The following is a 20458-nucleotide window of genomic DNA, read 5'->3' on the forward strand; positions in this document are numbered from 1 at the left end:
GCTTATTTTGCCTTGATTATGGTATGTCTGGAGAGACTTGTAGAGAGCTGCACTACAAACAGTTTGACATTCCTTCTTAATTATGGAATTCTGGATTAACAATGTACTGCGTATGCAGGGGAACAGTGGTTGTGAGGTCCTGATTTTATTCCTGCAGGGTTTGCGCCTGTTACCACTTACATGTAGTATTTTCAAAAATCTGGCTAACACAGGACACAGGCAGCTCTGTGGTCCTGCAACAGTCTCTCCTCTGAAAATACCATTGATAATAACCTCCCCTCTCCCTCCCTCCACATTTGGTTGAGGGAAATATTTTGCATTGTTTTCACAGCCCTTGGTTTTGACACTTCTTATGGTTTTGATGCTATTTGATGTTATCTGACAGCATTTATTTTAAGGCTGAACATTCTTATGTGTGGAGCTAGGGACATCTGAAATTGGGGCTGTAAATTTATACACTGTGAATTTACATTATGTATACAGAAATGCAAAAAACAAATGGCCCTGGTTGTTTGAGAAGCTGATGTGTGGGTTTGACTGTCAAAGAAAGATCAATGTAATATACAGGCAACTGGGCAGAAGATCAATCCCATTATATCAGCACTCATCAGATTCCTAAGTTTTTTGCGAGCAACTGAAATTAAAATGTTTTTTGGAAACACCTCCAAAACTAAAGCAAGATGGATACACAAACTTTGCAAGGTGGATATTAGAACCATATGTTTTTGGGAAATGAAGTTCTGGACTGGCTTTATCAGAGGCTAATAGGTCATCTGTTTTCCCTTGGCCTCTTTCCCCCTCCTGAATCAATACCTCTCACTGTGGCAGGTTAATGGATGGACCACACTTTCTCTTTCCTTCTTTCTCTCTCCCTGCTGTATTCTAGCTGAGAGTGGGAAGCTAATCTCCTAGGCCGTTGACTTGGGTGTTTTACAGTTGGTCGTCTAAACCTTAAGCCCCCATCCCATAAAACATAATGGAGTGCTTGGGTGTAAATACCAGGAGTTTGCACTTCCCCTTTAAGCCATAGCACACTTAAAAGCACCTGTTGCCTAGGTTTCACCTGTGCTCGCTTTGGGGCTGATTGACGTCTTTCTTTGGGGACTGAGGGGAAAGTGGAGTAAGGAGGGTCTTTACTTGGGTGACCAGGCCGGCAGGGTAGTTGCATCTGACTATGATGAGGTAATATGTAGCCAGATACTCTAGGTGGTTTATAAAAAAAGGAAATGTAGTTGATAGTGCCTTGGTGGAGTCATTGCGCTTCAAAAGTCAATGAAGGCACTGCCTATTAAGAGCCCCTACTTCAGATAGGAACTGGGTCATATTGTCCATTGTATATGTCTCCAAATCCTGCTTTTTCAAACTCTTCTCTCAGCAACGAGCAGTAATGGGAGGATCTCTGGAATCTGAGCGTTGACACAGTTTCTATGCATGTGTCTTCCTTGGAAGGGAAAAAATATTCAGCGGAGTAAGTTGGAAGGTTAAAGACGAGAGTGCAAGTATAGTAATAAAGGCAGAGATGAATGATGGGTTTAGGGGCTGTGGTGTTGACCGACTCGATGACAGAGGAGCTGAGGGCCCCCTCCAATTTTAAAAGTGTTCTTGGCCGTGAGACCGTCATTGCCATGCCAGCTCACCCCAGTTTTCACACTATGCTGCCCCAAGACATATGTACTGTATACAAGGCAAATTTATGGGCTTATATGTATTATATATGGGTGTAAATGGATGAGGTCATAATCCCCATTTAATATGTATCAGATATAAAAGCATTAACACGGCAGCCCGGCGAACCCCTGGATCTCCCTACAACAAATGCCCTGTGGTGACGCTTGAATTTAGTGAAGCTTGATTTTCTGCACTCACCTGACCTCTCTCTCTCTCTCTCTCTCTCTCTCTCTCTCTCTCTCTCTCCCTCTCTCTCCCTCATTCTCTTCTTCTCTTCCCTCTCTTGTACGTCTTTAAAAGTTTTTTTTTTCTCGGGACATGTCTGAAAAGTGGTGTGGTTAAATGCATGGAAAATCCTGTCTTTCCCAAGAGGCTCATCTTGGCTGAAAAAAATGTTTGATGGGAGGCAAGACAGGGGGACAGGGGCTATGGGATGGAGAAAGAGTGAGAAAGAACACTGGGGGCGGGGTAAAGGATTATTGGCGAGGAGGTCTGTGTAAGGATGGATGGACAGATAGCAAGACAGAGACCCAAACTGCTCTGACGACAAACAACCTCACAATGAGATCTTTGGGTACCGGCTTCCTACACTGGCAGCTTACCTAAACCTCTACCAAATCTTTACCAGAGTCTGAAATCAAAAACATGCACACACGTATGTATTCTAAGACTGTCTGCTTTTGCTTCGAGCATTAGAATAATTGAACTCAGTTTAGTTAGGTTCTGACCCTACAATAAAACTCCTGCTCTTATTCATTGCTGACTTCATCATTCAGCATCAAACCTCTCTGACCCTTCCCCTCCCCGCTTCACGCAGGTCCAAAAACTCTGGACACATATTTTCTGAGGAAATAATGAAATTCCTGAAATTATTAGGAAGAGGGACCTTATATCATCTGTTCTCTCTCACTCTCTCTCCTTAGACCTGGCCTCAGCGAGTGCCCCCAGTTGGTCTCGCGTAGACTTGAAGAAAGCGTTTGCTACACAGAACCCTTTATCCAAAAAGTCTGTTTTGAGGGAGCACTGCGTCTTCACTAAGCAGCTTCTTATCCAACTTGTGATTTGAGGCAGAGAGACTTGTCCAACAAACGGTTGTAGAGATGTTATGAAACATGTAGCAGCATATGAAATGTGCATTGGTGGTAACCTTAGCAGGTTTGTTGCGTCACAGGAATTAGCTCACTGGTGTAAATTCTTCCAGAACACCGCCAAACACCAGCGTAACTGACTTTTAAATTGCTTCCTTTAGGTTCCATTGAATGTACGCAATCAACTTGCTTGATAATGTTTGATTTTACACTCACTTTTTAATATTTTATGCTGACATTTACTTTTAAAACATATAATTATTAACCAAAATAGGAAAAAGAACATATGTTAAGGGCTTATTTAATGAATTGAAGAAAAAAAGCAACAAGCGAGAGTATGAAAGATGAGAGTATGATTCTGCAGGTCTAATAATGTAGTTCAACTTTGTAGCCTCGACAACAAATGAAATGGTCTAATGATCTAATAAAAACTAAATATATAATACATTGAATTAAAACTAGCCAATAAAAAGAAACCTTAATACTAAACCTACAGTGGTACTACTCGGGCAGTTGCACTTCTTTTGGCAATCAAATGCTCCACTAAAATTTAGCTGACATCCCAAGATGTCAAATGTTATTCCTTCTACTTTGAGCTGCTATTTTTGTGGATATCACAGTTGTTATCACAGGGCCATTAATCGTGTTGCATGTCAGCGAGTCTTGCTGAATGCAGTTTTTCAGAAAAAAAGTTGAAAGACAATAGGCACAATAGGCACAATAGTAAAATTTCAGCAGTGTGTAGGCTTTAAAGTGGGTGATAACCACGCCCCCTTAGCTTGTAATCAAAATAAATCAAAATCAGATCAAGCATCTTTGTCCAGTGGAACTGTGCACCACTGTATAACTTTACAACAAATCAAAACATAGTGTAAATATACTTTTATTTCAAGTCAGCTGTTGACTGGGAGAGTAAATATAAATAGCACACTCCAGGATTTTGCACTTCACAAAGGCACGAGTCTTTGAAATTTTTTCTTTTATCCTCATATTTACCTGAGTTCACTTAAGTTGGAAAAATGTGATGTGCACTTTAAAAAACAAGAAAGCATGATATGTACTCAAAATAATGTAGCACAAAATTAAATTGTATGTACGTTTAAAGTTTGACATTATCACTTAGGCCTAGATTGACTCAAATGATCACAAACTTTTACATACAGGATCTTTTGTGTTTATGATATATGGAATTGATGAAATTGAAACATTGCACTATTGACATGACGTTTTTTTTTAAATGCCTTTCAAATGTACCATAAGGTTTTTAAACAGATGTGGAGTTCAGGTTAAAAATATGTGATCGTGCAGTATAGGTGCAAATCAACCTTGCAAGACAGCAGTAGCAACTCAGACCCATGACAAACCAGGCTCTATTATTGTGTGTAATCTATTTTTTTTTTTTACAGTGCCATAATTTATCAACTATCAAAGACACAGGGTACCATTCACAAAAAGATGCCAACAGCATGAGGTTTATTTTGTTTAATTTAAAGATGACAGTGTGTTATTTTACAAATTAGAGCACATTAAACCAAAGAAGAGGAACATTGAAATCACTTAATTTACTCTTTTGCTGGGAAGAAACTCTCCCTGCTGTTTAGGGTCAGGTGCAGTAAAGTATGGTTGTATTAGCCTCAGTGCTATCACACTTAATTTTATGATCTAAACATATAAAATAAGAGTACAAAATAAAAGGTGGGCAAGTTTGTCACACAAACTAGGTCAAAACATACAATGGATCTAATTTGTGATAGTACCACCTGTTTCTGATTAACTCCTGTTTTTGTATCTATTTCCAGAGCCTTTTAAAACCAAAGAAAGGAATAAATCACTTCAGCAAATGCAATTTATTGACTCCTCAAAGAGGACTGAGCTTGTTGATGCTGTTTGCTAGGACCACTAGCCAGGCTTGAATGTGTTTGATGTGTTCATAAAATGAATGACAGTTTCACTGTTGGAAAGATATCTCATTGTTTGGAATGATTGCAGTCATTAGTGCTGCCGTTAGTAACCCTAGGGCCGAGACAAAATATTATCTCACGGGGAGACATCAGAATACCTGAACAACTAACTGAAGTGTCAGGTTGACTTGAATAAATGAGGCAGATCTATCAGGCTATCAAAAATGTTTTTTGTAATATTTTTTTACACATTTCATGCTTTAGATGCAACCTAAATAAAGGGGAAAAAAATGAACCAGTGTTGCTGCATAGGCACATACAGTAGCTTTATTATATGGCCATGCTAGCACCTCCTCATATACAGTATAATACATTATTCTGTATGTTTAAAGCTAGTGTGAAGATTTGAATATGTAATATCAAATATCATATGGATAAGATAGTAATTCACTGTTAATTTAACTCAGCAGTGCAGCCTGTAATACCATAAAAAACATTAAGCAATGTCACAAAAATGTCTAAACTATTTTTAGTCCCACTGGTAAAGTGAATTTATTTCCACCAGCACCTGTTTTGGTACTTATGTGACATCTCTTACTGTATGTCAAAATGAAGAAAGAGCTCACTCAAGGGTATGGTCAAAGAGAGAAAAACAATAAAAAAATAAAAAAAAAACTTTTGTACTGGTTATTGCATGATTTACTATATTCCAACATAAATCATCAGGGACACAAAAATATTGTGGCTTGGCATTTTGTGTCTCTAAAAATGAGAACTCAACTCTAAAAGCACTATACAACCATATTTGGGGTATTGCAATGTTTATTTGCCTCTGGGACTTCCTAGACAACATCAACAACATGGTCTGTAATCCCCCTTTTTTATTACACAAGTGTATTGTAAGTGAGGAGGGACTGCAATGAAACAATATGATTTATTGGTCACAATTGATACCAGCCTGATTCCCAGTTCTTTGACCTGACATCATTCATAACCGCACTGCAGGTGCACAATCACTGTGCCAGGACTTCTGGACAAAATTACCTTCAATCTGTTGGTCATGTCCATGTGAAAACGTACTTCAGGCACTCTTAGGCAGAGCAAGAAGAGAAGTAATATTAAAAGTCTTTATATATTTGGGCATATTAGTTATAACTTACAATTGGTTTCAACCTCACAGGTTCAAATATTCCAATTTAACTTTCATTCTGTTTGGTTTAAGGCCCATGCAATTGCCAATACACTTTAAAAAATTTTTTTTTAATTCAACAGGGACCTAATTCTAGGCTCTGTCTTCCTGACAGATAACACTGCGTAAGCTCTTTTTGGCTAGTAACACCGTTGTTATTTGTAAAACTTTGCCTTGATGAAATCTGCATTCACTTGGAAGAGACTATCCTCATTGTAAAGCTATTAACTTAATGTGAAATACTCTCTTTTTCTTACTTTTTATCTTCCAGAGCCTATTTGGATGTCAAAGAGCTGAAAGAGATTTTGCATTTGGATGGCTCGACTCACCTGAATGTCTTCTTTGCCAATTCTTCTGATGAAGATCTGGCAGGGGTTGCCACTTGGCCCTGGGACAAAGAGGCCCTCACACATTTGGGTAGAAGACAAACAACATACATGCATGCATGCACACTCACATGCAAACACATCCCCTCTTTGGCAGCCTAGATTTTGAGTGATTCCATTTCAATCCCCTAGCAGTTTCTCTCCTATTCACAGCTCTAACAGGGAAAAAAGGTGACAATGAAGCTTGGGAGACCCATTAGGAATGCATTGTCGGAATCTTTCTCCAGTTCCACGATTACTTTACACTGGAATAGGGCTTTTGTGTTGTGTGCAGTATTTACATCATGTGTTCTTCTTCATTTTCTCAGGTGGCATTGTGCTGAATCCTTCCTTCTATGGTACATTTGGTCACACTGATACAATGGTCCATGAGATCGGCCACAGTCTTGGGCTTTATCACGTATTTCGAGGTATATCAGAGATCGAGTCGTGTAATGATGCATGTTTAGAGACTGAGCCCTCAATGGAGACTGGTGATCTGTGTGCGGACACCAACCCCACTCCCAAATACAAAGGCTGCCACGATCCTGAACCGGGCAACGAAACCTGTGGATGTCGGCATTTCACACACACACCGTTTAACAACTACATGAGTTATGCAGGTGAGATGTGTTTTGCTACTTACCCGGGCGAAATGTTACAGTTACACTTCTCACAGAGATCACTGTAATGAAATGTGTTGGGTCTGTGTGCATACTAAGACAGGTGTGGAATTTAGCAGGGACATTTCATGGGAATAACACAGCGGGGGGCGCATCCTGTGCAACATTTTTTGATGTCATAGTAAAATGGGAAAAAGATACTGCTAAAGATATTCATGGGATCTAGATCATTGGAATTGTTTAATGCCTACTTCCTTTACCTGTCACTGATCAATCGAAAATCCAATCCTCAGTCCTCACACTGATCACCTACCTCTGTTACCTGCAGATGATGCCTGTACAGACTCCTTCACGCTGAACCAGGTTGCCAGGATGCACTGCTACCTGGATCTCATCTACCAGACCTGGCAACCCGCCTCTAAACCTCCTCCAGTGCCAATGTCACCCCAAGTGGTTGAGCAGCATCATAATTCCATCACCCTGGAATGGTTTCCACCGATTTCTGGACACTTTTACGACAGGTGAAATGAGCTACATAGGTTGCCAAACAGATGCGGGTGTGAATGGTAATAAAGTTGATAGAGATTTATTACATTATTGATTATTGTATAGGTTAATATAACAAGTAGTGCAATTTAACGTTCAATTAGTTTACAGATTAAAACACCTAAAAGTGAGCGAAATAATTAGCACCAAATCTTTTTAAACTCTCATCATTTGTCACATAATTTTACCATATTGCCATTAGTGTATACTGTATAAATTATGTGTATTTGGCCTGTATCTAAGTTGGTTGCTGTGCCTGTCTCTTGGTTTCCTAGAGAAGTGGGATCAGTGTGTGATAAATGCACTGAGGGGAGAGTTCTACTGCAGTATGCCACCAACTCCTCCTCCCCACGGCCGTGTGCCCCTTCTGGACACTGGTCCCCACGAGAGGCTGAAGGTACAGTACAATACTATATACTATACTTAGTGGTTGTTAGGTTTCATCACAGTGAACACTGTCATTGTATGGTGGTTGTTGGTTTACAAATTGAACAGATGTGGCTCAAGTGTACACTTTCAGATGCTTATCATAATAAAAGCATACACATTTCCTTCCTCATCCTTTACTCTGCACTGAATCTGTCATTAGTCAGTTTCTTGATTACTGTATAATGTGCTGTTTCTACTTAGCAAATTTACTATAAAAACAAAGCCACATCCACCTTTCATCCACAGTTTACAGTATGATAACATGATTTGAGGTTTGCCTTTTGTTGATTTTCTGAGTCAATACTCTGGCATGCAAAAATGTTGGTGACCGACTCACTGGATTCTTGACACTTGGGCCGTGGGACAACATGGAAGGTTCAAGGAGGTCACTCCCCAATGGATGATGCTGTATGGTACCACAATTCCCATATGAGGGCTCAGGCTCAAAACCAAGGTTAAAGCTCATGTCATAGCTGTAATTCCCCTGTTTTTTAAATTTCAGTTTAGAGGGATTTAGAACTATACAGGGAGAGGCATTAGGGATGAGGTATTTTAGTTATAAATATAGTTGTTCCATCTATGCACCTCTGATCACTCTGGCTCTGGCAGTGGCAGGATCAAGCATACTTTGTATATTATGCATCTGCCTGTGTGCAGCTGGGTGCATTCTTTTGTTTTACTATATTATACACTTTCTAATAAACATTTTATGTATTGTACAGTATATACTGTATATATTAAAGGTCCCATGGCATGAAATTTCACTTTATGAGTTTTTTAACATTAATATGCGTTCCCCCAGCCTGCCTATGGTCCCCCAGTGGCTAGAAATGGTGATAGGTGTAAACCGAGCTCTGGGTATCCTGCTCTGCCTTTGAGAAAATGAAAGCTCAGATGGGCCGATCTGGAATATGGCTCCTTATGAGGTCATAAGGAGGAAGGTTACCTCCCCTTTCTCTGCTTTGCCCGCCCAGAGAATTTGGTCCACCCATGAGAGAGAGACATCATGGCTTTCAAACGAGCAAAGTGGCAGTTGGTCAAGGCCACACCCCCACCCTCCACCTTAATGTTGCTAGGCTAGCAAGTTTATCCCTGTCTTGTAAAATGGAAGGGTCAGTGGAAAAGGGGCGTAATTTAATGTTGGCTACTGCCGTACAACCACATTGCGCACTGTAAAGTTATTTTAAGAATAAATAGACATATTAAATACCTGAGGGCCAATTCAGGGTGGGTTTTGAATAATTTACGATCCTGTAATTGTCTCACTCTGTTGAAAGCCTGACCGAGAGTGACTTACGTTATCATTGTCTTTCACTTTCCTTTTCTTTTTTATCTTTTAGTTGTTTAATTTCCTTCTTTCCTGTGATGGCCCTGCCCCAGTATCAGCCATAACAATAACAGATAACTTCTAAAATAACATTAAAATACAATTAAGCCTATATAAAGATATCTCCTGCTTCCTTTTACCTGGCTCCGCTGGCATACGCTAACACAGGATTTCCGGTGTTAAAAAGAAATCTGTGACCCATCAGAATGTGTTACTGTAGCGGCGTCTACCTGCCGCAAATAATTCGGTGACTTTGCGGGAAAAATCGGACCCGGGCAGATGCCTTACTAAAAACTATATATTTTACTGTTAGTCTCGTTTGCTGTTAGTGGTCATTTAAGACCATTATATGAAAAATGACAGAGCTTTAGAAACATTAAAAAGTTACATATAGTCACTTTAAATAAATGTATTCAATGGTGTATAATATGTGAGTGCATTTAGTCCACTTAATGCAGCTATTTACCTGCTACCAGTAAACTTTAGCATATTTCATTAATGTTACTAACAAGGCTGTGCAAGGTTAGCATCCATATACTGGGTTGGTCCATACACTGTACAAATCTGTACATATTGTGCCAATACCTAAGAACAAATCTAAGATGTAATGTGGGTAATTGTGTTTTCTGCTCATTGACCTATTGTTTCCTACCACATATTGATATATTTGTAAAGGGGCTATTTCAAGTAGGGACAAATATATTTATCTTAAGTTCATCCATTTCAAATTTTACCGCTTGCCCCAAACCATTCATGAGCAGCAGTAAGTGCATTGGGCTTTTTGTTTGTGCTTACTTGGTTTTACAGTAAAAGCAGTATAGTAATGGGTCATCAATCAAATGTATGTAGACCACTGATTAGTAAACTGGATGGAAGCAATTTGTGCTTTCATGTGAAAACCATTGATTGGCAATCACCTGCAACAAAAAAAACAACATAATTATAACCTAACAACAACATACCAATAATAGTTAGCAGTTATAGTATGTCATACAATTGAATTAAGAGAGAGAAAATATTTTTCTCTGATTGTATGGCTTTGTCTGAATGTGTGTGTGTGTGTGTGTGTGTGTGTGTGTGTGTGTGTGCGCTCTACAGAAGTCACTGAATCTTGCCTTCACACTGGCTATAGTGTATGTACCAGAGGCAAGTCTGGGCTTGTCTAACATGCTGTGTGTGTAAACTCTACTCTATTTTCCCTCTTGGAAGGGGTCCCTGTTTGTTGCGGCTCCCCAGTCCCTGTTAACTCTGCTTGCGCCAGTTTCTCACTGGATATCACAGCTGCCATTTCCTGCTGTGATGGTGCATAAGTGTCTAGCAGTTACTTACTTCCATTCTGGCAAACTACCTACTCACTTTAAGATACTTTAAACTAAAGCGTTGGCAAATTAACTATTGGCATAACACCCTTATATTGGAAGATTAGTGTGTATGCACTTGTGCATTCATGCATACACATGGCACCTGTTATCTAAGGACTTTCTGTGTCCTCACACTACTTGAACGGGAAACACTGGCTTGATCAGAGAGAGCCAGACTACCTCTCATAAATCTTTACTACTCTATGGCCCGGAGAAATATGGCTGGAGGAAAAAAGCAAGAATGAAAAAGAAAAGGCAAAACTACACATGGATATGGATTCAGGGAGGGGGTAAGAGAGATTGGGTGAGGTGGAAACCACCCAAGATAGTTAGGAGAATTGCATGTGGTTAGTGACATTCACAAGGAAGGATCCTGGGTTGATTGAAAACAGCAGTGTGCATGAATGGAAGTGAAAGGACCAGGATGTGTATGTTTGCTAACATATGTGTGTGTGTGTGTGTGTGTGTGTGTGTCTGTGTGTGTGTGTGTGTGTGTGTGTGTGTGTGTGTGTGTGTGTGTGTGTGTAGCTCTATGTGAATACACATTCCTGTAGATTTGTATGTGCACATGGAGGTGCACTTACAAAATAATGCTCTTCATGTGCATTTGCAGTTGAATGTGAAATGTACAAAATGTTTGTGTGTAAATATGTATGGATTTACTCAAATAAGTCTTAAGAGCAAGCATATGTGTCCAGGGCCTGAAGTTAACTTTTTTGGCCACCAGTCAGTGTGGCAGGTGAATTTTAAAATCCACTAGCCACACAGGCTTTTTACCAGCCATTTTTTATTGTTGTCGTTTCCCCATAAAGGTAAAATACAGGAAATGTACATGCATAATTTATGAACTTGTTAAGAATACACATTTAAGTGCTGTCAAGTTATTAATGAAATCAATATAACTAGTGACTCGTAGAATATATATTTGTAATCTTTTTATTTGTTCTGTACTGCTGTCATTAATCAGCCATTCACAAACCTTGCCATTGTCACGCACTATTCACTTGGTTTTAAAACGTCTTCTTTTCTTTGAATCATCCTCATCTTTTTGTCAGTTGTTTGTTTCAGCCGGCCTCTTTACCGCAGTAGTGTGTTTTTTTAGCTCAAACCAAAGAAATTGCGGACTTGGTTGAAATGTGAAAGAAGAACAGTGGGAAAAAAACAACTAATGACTCACTCAATTCTCATTGGCTACTAGGGTTGGTACGGTTCACAAAACCCACGGTTCGGTTCGTATCACGGTTTTAGGGTCACGGTTTTCGGTTCTGTACGGTTCTTGTTATTTTTTCTTTTAATCTTTAACACTCCAGAATATACTTCAGCATATATAGCTAAAATTAGCATATTGAATGCATGTTGCACAATACATGCACACAGTGGCAGTTCTATATATTGTTTTATTACATCATAGGTAACGTGAAATCCAAAATGTTCCCACACACCAGACTATAAACGACGCTGGTGCATCCTCCAACTCCGGGCAGCATCTCTCCCACTTGACATTTCTGCATGTGATGTGACCTGCAGCAGCTGCAGCAGCACCCCATTCCACTTGAGGAGCGGTCGGCTCGGTGCCTCTCAAAATCTGACAAAAATCTTTTAAACTGACCTTTGTCGATCTGAAATGAAGACAGATTCAGCAACTGCACGGCCTATTTCTCGCTTAAAATGTTTTCAGAAACACGTTTCGGTGAACTATTTTCGTAAAATACGAGATCGTATTCTGAACGAGCCGCCATTAAAATCTGTTTTGAAATTCGGGAGCAGCAAGACCCATGTGATGCGATCGTCCAATCAGCTGCTATGGGTTGCATTCGTCAAACTCATCCTGCTCGTCATTTCCAGTATGTGTTTTAACATAGGTGTCGAAAGTGGGCACTACGGCAGTAAGTGGTTAGTGCACATTAACAGTGTATTGACGAACCGTGCGGCACACACGCGCTCCGAACCGAGACTAGCGAACCAAGCGGTTCGGATGTTTTTTCATGAACCGTACCACCCCTATTGGCTACCCACCAACGTGGCAGGTAGATCGACAGTTTCACCCGCCAATGGCAAAATTCACCTGCATTTGGCACGTGGTCGGGTGTTAATTTCAGGCCTTGTGTGTTTCTGTATGTTAGGTCCAAGACAGTATTAGAAGCCTCTTACAGTGTCAGGCCTTGCTGGTTTATATGATACCACGTATGGTTTGTCGGCTCAACATTATTCAATACAGAGAGCCAGGCTCACCGTAACCCCGCCTGCCAAACAAGGATAACTTAACAGTATGAACACAATCCGCGTAATTGTAATAATGCGTCACACAAAATTTAAAGGAACATATTTCTAGACACTTTCCTGTGATGCATAATTGCCATCATGTACAACCTGTTTTAAGTCACATTCTCCCAGAACCCACCAAGTCTTCAGCACTCTGGTTAACCAATTGGCTCGATTCTAAATAGATTCATGTAAGATTTGCAATTCCTATCTAAGATTCTGAATGGATTCTCAACTTCCAAAAGTTTGAAGTTTTTTCCCCCCTACAAAATAACCTAGATATTGCCTAATATTAGACTAATGGACTAGTTCCACAAGGTGGCAGCAATGCAACATTGCGAATGCCGGCTGCCGTAAAACTCCAATGAATGACATTATGAACAATGAGACCGGAGGAGGTAACGTTAGCGTCCATTTAGCATAATGCTGCTTTTCTTACCATGTTGTTTCCGTGAGAATCATGATGTTGTAGTCCATTTACCATTTATTAGTGGTGATACACAGCCGCAGTTCATCCATTATTTTCACTAGAGACTGTTCATTGGCGAGGAAAATGGTGCGTAGTAATAGCCGATAAGGAGTTAGCTTTAGCCTTGCCCTTAGCCCTCCGCTTCCTGCGTCTTTATTTACAGTCTCAGCCTGTGAGCACTTCCTGTCACATGAACCGGCTTGATAACCCCTGTCAGTGTTGTAGTAGGCTACTCATTTTACTACTAGTAATACTCAACTTTGTCTTTCACGATTTTATATCTCTAAACTGCCTGTGCATTCTCTGACTTATTTGCATATTTACATCAACGTTAGCGGAACCACTCCCCCACTTGGGTTAGAGAGATATGTGACAGCAGAGGGGAGACCGCTTCTATTAAAAAAAAATGCATATAGGCTCCTTTGCCTGGCAAAAAGCACACAGCACATTACTTTGAGTGTGCTCATTTTGACTTTAAAAACACAGTTGCAGATCACATATATTTTGTTTACCTAGTCAATGCAAATTTAACATGAATAAATGTTACCTTTCATCTTAGATTTGCCTTTGCGCCTATCCCTATATTGAAACTTGCACTATTTTATTTCTTAGATTCTCATTTAAAAATCAATTGCTGACATACCTCATAAGAGGTAAAAACAGGAGGGTATACATCAAAAGGGGTCCGTGTACTTTTTCGTTCATTCGATTTTCATTTCATGAACAGGTATTAAAAAACAAAAAAACGAATGGTTATTTGATTTTCGTTTTAAAACACGACATTTGAAATTGAAATACAATGCGTTTTTTCGTTTTCATTGTCGAAATGGGATGGGAGAAATTTAAAATATGCTGTGATTTTCATTTTCTATTTTATATAACAAAAATAAAATCACTCGAAAACAGAAACGAAAAAAGGCTTGTTTTTTCATATTCAGAGACCGGATGTTGTCATTTCCAAGGCAACAGCGCCAGCCTAGCCTACCAGTGTTCAGCCCAGGCCAAAATTACTTTGGAAACCTAGCTATACTCTTGATAATCCTTGGGGGGAATTTTATTTCATAATGTCACATGTATTTATTACCCTCTCTCCCTGCCTCCCTGTCTCTACCCGCGCCGCAGGCAACCGCCGCAAGAGAATCGAACCAGCGGAGCAAATAGACTTTCGGTTCACGGCCTGTAACGTTACCGTTACGCCACGTCAACAATCCCAGCAAACGTTCTGTTGCTGCCGTTAAGCTTGCTGATCTGGCAGAGAGTCACCGGGGTTCGGGATCAGATCATGGGGGTCAGACCTCCGGTGCTGGGTCTAATATTCTAATATTAGCTGCTGCTGCAGCTAGCTAGCAGGTAGCCACCAGCCCTGTGACCTCGGTCCTCGCGGTTCGCTCTCGGGACTGACTCTGCAGAGCTGGCGTTACCCGCTCTATGATCAATGAGCAATGATCGCGGATTACCAAATTTCTCTCTCATATTGCTCCTCATAACCACTGAAAAACTAAAAAATCTAACCCAAAGTACAATTATTATGGACGTTAGCTGACATTAAGGGTTTCTGCTTCATAAAGGAAATTGTAGGGAAAAAGCTTAACGTGGTTAACCATTAAGCTTTTTCACGTTAAGCGGATTTTTGTTCACTGTTTATAAACAGTGATAAAAAAATCTAACCCAAAGCGTGCGTTACGGCGTTTCTGACTGATAACTGACTGATATTTGATTGATCATTGTTTAGGTACATTAAAGTTAAGCTTTTTCACGTTAAGCGTTTTAGAATGTCCCTTGCTGCTGAGGGAATCTGTAGCCTAACTTCCGTTTTTGCCCCCTTTACATAAATATACATATGGCTATGAAATAGATCATGAAATACAGGCTTTAGTCATAATAGTTCAATAGCCTAAATACATGTATGTTTTACTATGTATTTCGAGGGACTTTTATTTATTCCATCTATTTATATGCACGTTATATTTAAAGGAAGTTTGGTTATCTCACAGACTCAGACTAAAAGCAGCAGCAAGCCTGCCTGACATCAGTGCATCATAGCATATCACTATCTGCAAATAAAATAAAATATGAATAAATCACGAAGCGCGCAGATTCCCAGCTCAGCTAGAGCGGGTAACGCAGCTCTGCAGACGGACCAGTCAGTCAGCACTGGGGGGCGAACCACGGGGACCGAGGTCACAGGGCTGGTGGCTATCTGCTAGCTAGCTGCAGCAGCAGCTAATATTAGAATAGACCCAGCACCGGAGGTCTGATCCCCATGATCTGATCCCGAACCGCCGGTGACTCTGCCAGATCAGCAACAGAACGTTTGGGATTGTTAACGGTGGCGTAACGGTAACGTTACAGCCGTGAACTGAAAGTTTCCTCAGCTGGTTCGACTCTCTTGGGGCGAAGTTGTCTGCGGCGGGTAGAGACAGAGGGCTAGATTTACTAACACTAGCGCAGTTTGCGCTGCGTCCGTTTATGCGAGTTCGGTAATAGCGCACGCTATGCTTCCACATTTTGCGTAGTATTTATCAACCCTGACACCCATCAGGCAATCAGCGTCTTTCTCCGCCCACTATACCGTAAATTGCGCTGTAGCAAAGCGGTACTTGTGCTATGATATGGCTGAGTGCAGACTGCGATATTTCACCACGCTGATGCAATGACTGTTTGAAATGATCCTGATGCCAATATTTGTAATGTAGGGAGGAGTTTAACAACTGCTGGAATGGGATGTGAACGCTGAGTGGGAGATTCAATTTCATCTTTGATTTCTTCCAGTAACTCTAATATTGCATGGCTGCTTGATCCGTAACGCTAAATGATGTTGTGTTCACTGACAAAGTGTGATTCTTGTGTTTAAAAATATTTTCAGCCTCGCCTATGTCTTCGTCTTGCTCAAATTACTGTTGCCATTTCACCAGCGGCATAAAGGTCTACGAGGAAACTCGATTGCGGCTGGTTTAGACCTGCTTTTAAGAGGCGGAGAATTTCCCCCGCAGAATAGAGGCGCGCTCTTACTGACAATCTTTGTAAATACCACGGAATATATAATTAGGGGCACTTTGCGCTTATCCTCCCACCTTTTTGGGTGGAACTCCCACTTTCCCCACGACCCTCCCACGAACGCATATTGAAAGCGCAACTTGTCTCTTCTCGCTCATGTGGCAGACAATCTGCGATTTTACCCAAGTGCGCCCTGTTTGTAAATAGCCCGCATCGGTTACGTCCGTCTTTGCGACCAATTAGCGCCTGGAAACAGGCGCTAAATCCCCCCCCAAGCATTATCAAGAGCACAGGTTTCCAAAGTAATTTTAGCCTGGGCTGAAAGCAACACTGGTAGGCTAGGCTGGCGCTGTTGCCTTGGAAATGACAACATCCGGTCTCTGAATATGAAAAAACAAACCTTTTTTCATTCCTATTTCCGAGTGATTTTATTTTTGTTATATGAAATAGAAAATGAAAATCACAGCATATTTTTAATTTCTCCCATCCCCTTTTGACCATGAAAAGGAAAAAAATGCCTTGTATTTCGATTTCAATTGTTGTATTTTAAAACGAAAATTAAATAACCATTCGTTTTTTGTTTTTTAAGTCTGATTATGAAATGAAAATCGAATGAACGAAAAAGTACACGGACCAATTCCCTTTCTACTCAGTTATTTTAATTTGCTCCTTTCATGGTCATTGTCATGGTACTGTATGTTAGCTCCTTTTTTTGATTTTGTTCTATCAGTCAAAATAATCTCTATTGATGTGTATCCTAAAGTAGCACCTGTTTCAACTGCTCCATGTGTAAAAAAACAAAACAAAACAAAACATATAGCTGCCAACAGCTATGAAGAATTAACCTCTGAAATACCCTAAATGCAATGTGATGTGACATTGATTCCCAAGCTGTAGAGTGTCTGTTGCCTTCATAAAGTGTGTCTGTGAAGTGTCTCTCTGTTTGTGTGTGTATCAGGGCAAAAGGGTTGGAGGGGGTTGATGTCTGCCTTCGGCGTGAGGAAGTGTAATAGTGTGTGACAGTGAGTCATCAATAGTGAGAGCCAGAGCCAGACACTTCTTAGAAAGCATAAAGCGTGCATGCCTGGACATATCCCTGTCTGTTTATTCATCCAGCTCTCTGGACTTTTTGTGGATCAGAGACAAGAAGGATTATCGCTGAATAGTGGGCAGGCACCAGTATCTATCCTGGAGTACTTTGCCTACTAGTAATTTTTCCCTAAGTTTTATCAAACATCAATCATTCTTGCTTCAGAACAGCACAGTATCAGTATTTTTTCTTACCTATGCATGAAAAACATTAAGCTTGAATGGCTAGCACGGTTGCTGATTATGGAATTCACAGTTGTCTAATGTCGCCCAATTATCAGATGACTTAATAAAAAGTTATGTTTTATTAGGAATAAAAAATGTGGCAAAAAGAGATCGTATGATGACACTAGCATCAGATTATTTCACTGTCAATCCAGTTAGTAATAGAAGTTAATGGTGAAAGAAGTGTTCACCCTAAAAAATGTAAATAGAAAATTCTCATTATAACCCCCATGCCCCTCTGCCCATATCTGTCATAATCCCACTGAAGTTCTGACAATGAACAAGATGAGGAATGCCATTATTGCCAAACAATATGTTTAACCCTTTAAAGAAAAAAACGTTTCAAGGATGAAAGTAAGGCTGTGTTCAGACCGTCATTAGCACTGTATAAAAATAATGAACCACCTTCATTCATTTAAATGAGGCGACTGTTGCCGCAGCAGGAGTGCAAACTTCAAAAACTCAGGGTGGTCTGGCAAAAACTGTTGAACCAGACTCAGTTTTGCCGCAACGTAATCAAACATCATTCAGCAGGGTGCTGCGTTGGTCAGTTACTGTAAGCACACGTACTTTGTAATGTGAACAATGTGTTTCTGCTGTTTACCCGGCTATCATCGCACTGAAAAATAAATGGTCACCGTAATTACTTTCCAGTTGTAAGATCCTGTCTCATAGTATTTTAAACTGATATGCAGTGTTCTGTTGTCTGATATGCCTTTAAACCCATGTAGACTTCCACGATTGTATTTCATCTTTTCATTGGTATCTGAAACAACAAAACCCCCACCAACGAAGACCCTATTCTTTTAAACAGGACTGTTTTTGGTCTGAACACTCACTACGCGTCTCATGTGTGAACTTCCCCAACTCCAAAAAAGAGCAGAGGAACAGGCACTATCTTAAACAATGCCATAATAAGCAGGTTTCCAGTTCAAGTATTGATGGTTAGTGTGTTTTTTAGGGGGTGAAAATATAATGCAGGCTGACGGATACACAGCTCCTACCATGTCCCAAGCCATGAGGAACAGCTGAGTTGTGCACTAATTTGGCTACTGTCGAAATTTGCCATCTGATTTCCCTCAACTCAGTTGTACTTACTGTACTCCAAAAGCAGCAATCAGCTTCCTTTCAGTGAAGAATACATACAGTACTGATTAGGGGTGGGGGAAAAAATCAATACAGCATAGTATCGCAATATTTCTGTGGCAATACTGTATCGATGCACAGACGCCAAGTATCGATCTTTTATTATATATGTGTTGGTCAGTTTGTCTGCTTGACAATCAGATTTTGCAGCAATACAATTGAAGTGAGATAAACAAACAGATAAATGTATCTTTTTAGATAAAACAGATGTTGACAGATTTTCCTTTTGGGGACATAATTTGAAATTGGGAAAAATTTGAAGTTGGAAAAAAGTTAATGAATTGCAATATATCGCAGAATATTGCAATATGTTTAAAATGGCAATAATATCGTATCGTGACATAAGTATCGTGATGATATCGTATCGTAAGGCCTCTGGTGATTCCCACCCCTAGTACTGTTTACCCAAAATTCCAATGAAATGCTACATTGTCCATTTCAGTTATATATGTCCGGCCTCTACCTATGTTCATGAGATATTCAAGAGCTTTGAGACTACAGAAACAATGGTTTACGTTGAACCTATTACCAATTACTCTGCAGTGATGCCCAATGTATTTCATCAAATGTTTCCCAGAATGGGTGTTTTTGTTGTCAGACTAATACCCAGATGGGATCAGCTAATCAACAGTGAATGAATGGCTCATATTCAAAGCTTAGGTCTGGATGGCTCAGTCACCTTGGGGCCCCCTCTCCCTGCACTAAGGGAATTATAGGTCAAACACTTCAGAGCTGGGCTGTCTATCTAGCGGTAAGCAGCTGATAGAACATTTTTGAGCGGCTGTGTGTGTGCTGCTGTGAATCTTAGAGGGTTAAGAAATTGATATAAAATATAGCATATATATTTTCATTGTGAATTTTGTTGAAGGTAGCTGCTCTGTCTGCTATTAAGCAGATAATTAAATATAAATTATTGCAGATAGATTGCTGTGCCAATCCTAGATACATCTTTGCATCTTTGAAATACAGTTTACATTGCCTTAGGTTACACAGTGGATGACACTCCTATTCTGTCTCCTCTTAAATCTCCAACCACATTAGCAACAGCGCGAGAGCAAGAGTAGGGCCCATCATAACAGCTGACATTACAAAATATTTTCAGTGGCTACAGCTCCTTTCCTTGCAAACTCAAGGAAAATGTACCCACAAAGCCAGGACTAAATAAGCCGAGCAAAGCCATGCTCTTGGAGTATCTTAGTTCATCCTCTCCCAGCCTCCCGTTTTCTCCCTCCGTCTCTTTCTCTTTCTCTCTGTCTATCTTTTTCTTTCAATTCACCTCCACTCTGGCCACACACACACTTACAGTACAATAATAAATGTGTTGAGATAATGTGGCTTGGAAACCATATTCAGTCTTCACTTGATTAAACACTGGAATTTTGCACGGTGCCCAGAAATGAGGTTAGCAAATGGCTTCGTTGGTTGCCAGCTTGGAAATGCACAAAAGGAAATCGAGGGAGAACATAGTGTCTGCTGCTTGCTGGCTTCTAAAAGTGCTCGATGAATGTTAGTGTACGTCACTTGGGATAATGTGAGTTAGCTGTGTGTGGACTCCAAATATGGCTGGAGTGTGACTGTTAGAGGTTGTAATGACTGTGCTGAAGTGAGATCCCTGCACAGGCCCCTCTCAGAAGGTACACACCTTAGCTCTGTCTTTCCTCTGCAGATGGACTCACAATGAACTCTCAGTTTCACCTCTACCTTGATGTTGCATGATGTGAAGATACACTAAAAAGATCACTGATGCAAATTCTTGATCTGTCAGCACTTAAA

General features: G+C 40.3%; 1 protein-coding gene across 2 annotated transcripts in view; it reads left to right on the forward strand.

The window, feature by feature from the left end:
- Positions 1 to 20458, forward strand: part of pappaa (pregnancy-associated plasma protein A, pappalysin 1a) — a 105440-nt gene that overhangs the window by 9212 nt on the left and 75770 nt on the right. For both annotated transcript variants that reach the window (XM_039780440.1, XM_039780441.1), the window contains exons 3-6: positions 6118 to 6263; positions 6541 to 6834; positions 7163 to 7355; positions 7656 to 7777. In XM_039780440.1, coding sequence (XP_039636374.1) covers positions 6118 to 6263; positions 6541 to 6834; positions 7163 to 7355; positions 7656 to 7777 — 755 coding nt within the window. The remainder of the gene's footprint in view (positions 1 to 6117; positions 6264 to 6540; positions 6835 to 7162; positions 7356 to 7655; positions 7778 to 20458) is intronic.

Source organism: Perca fluviatilis, chromosome 17, assembly GCF_010015445.1.
Source record: "Perca fluviatilis chromosome 17, GENO_Pfluv_1.0, whole genome shotgun sequence".
Classification (NCBI taxonomy): domain Eukaryota; kingdom Metazoa; phylum Chordata; class Actinopteri; order Perciformes; family Percidae; genus Perca; species Perca fluviatilis.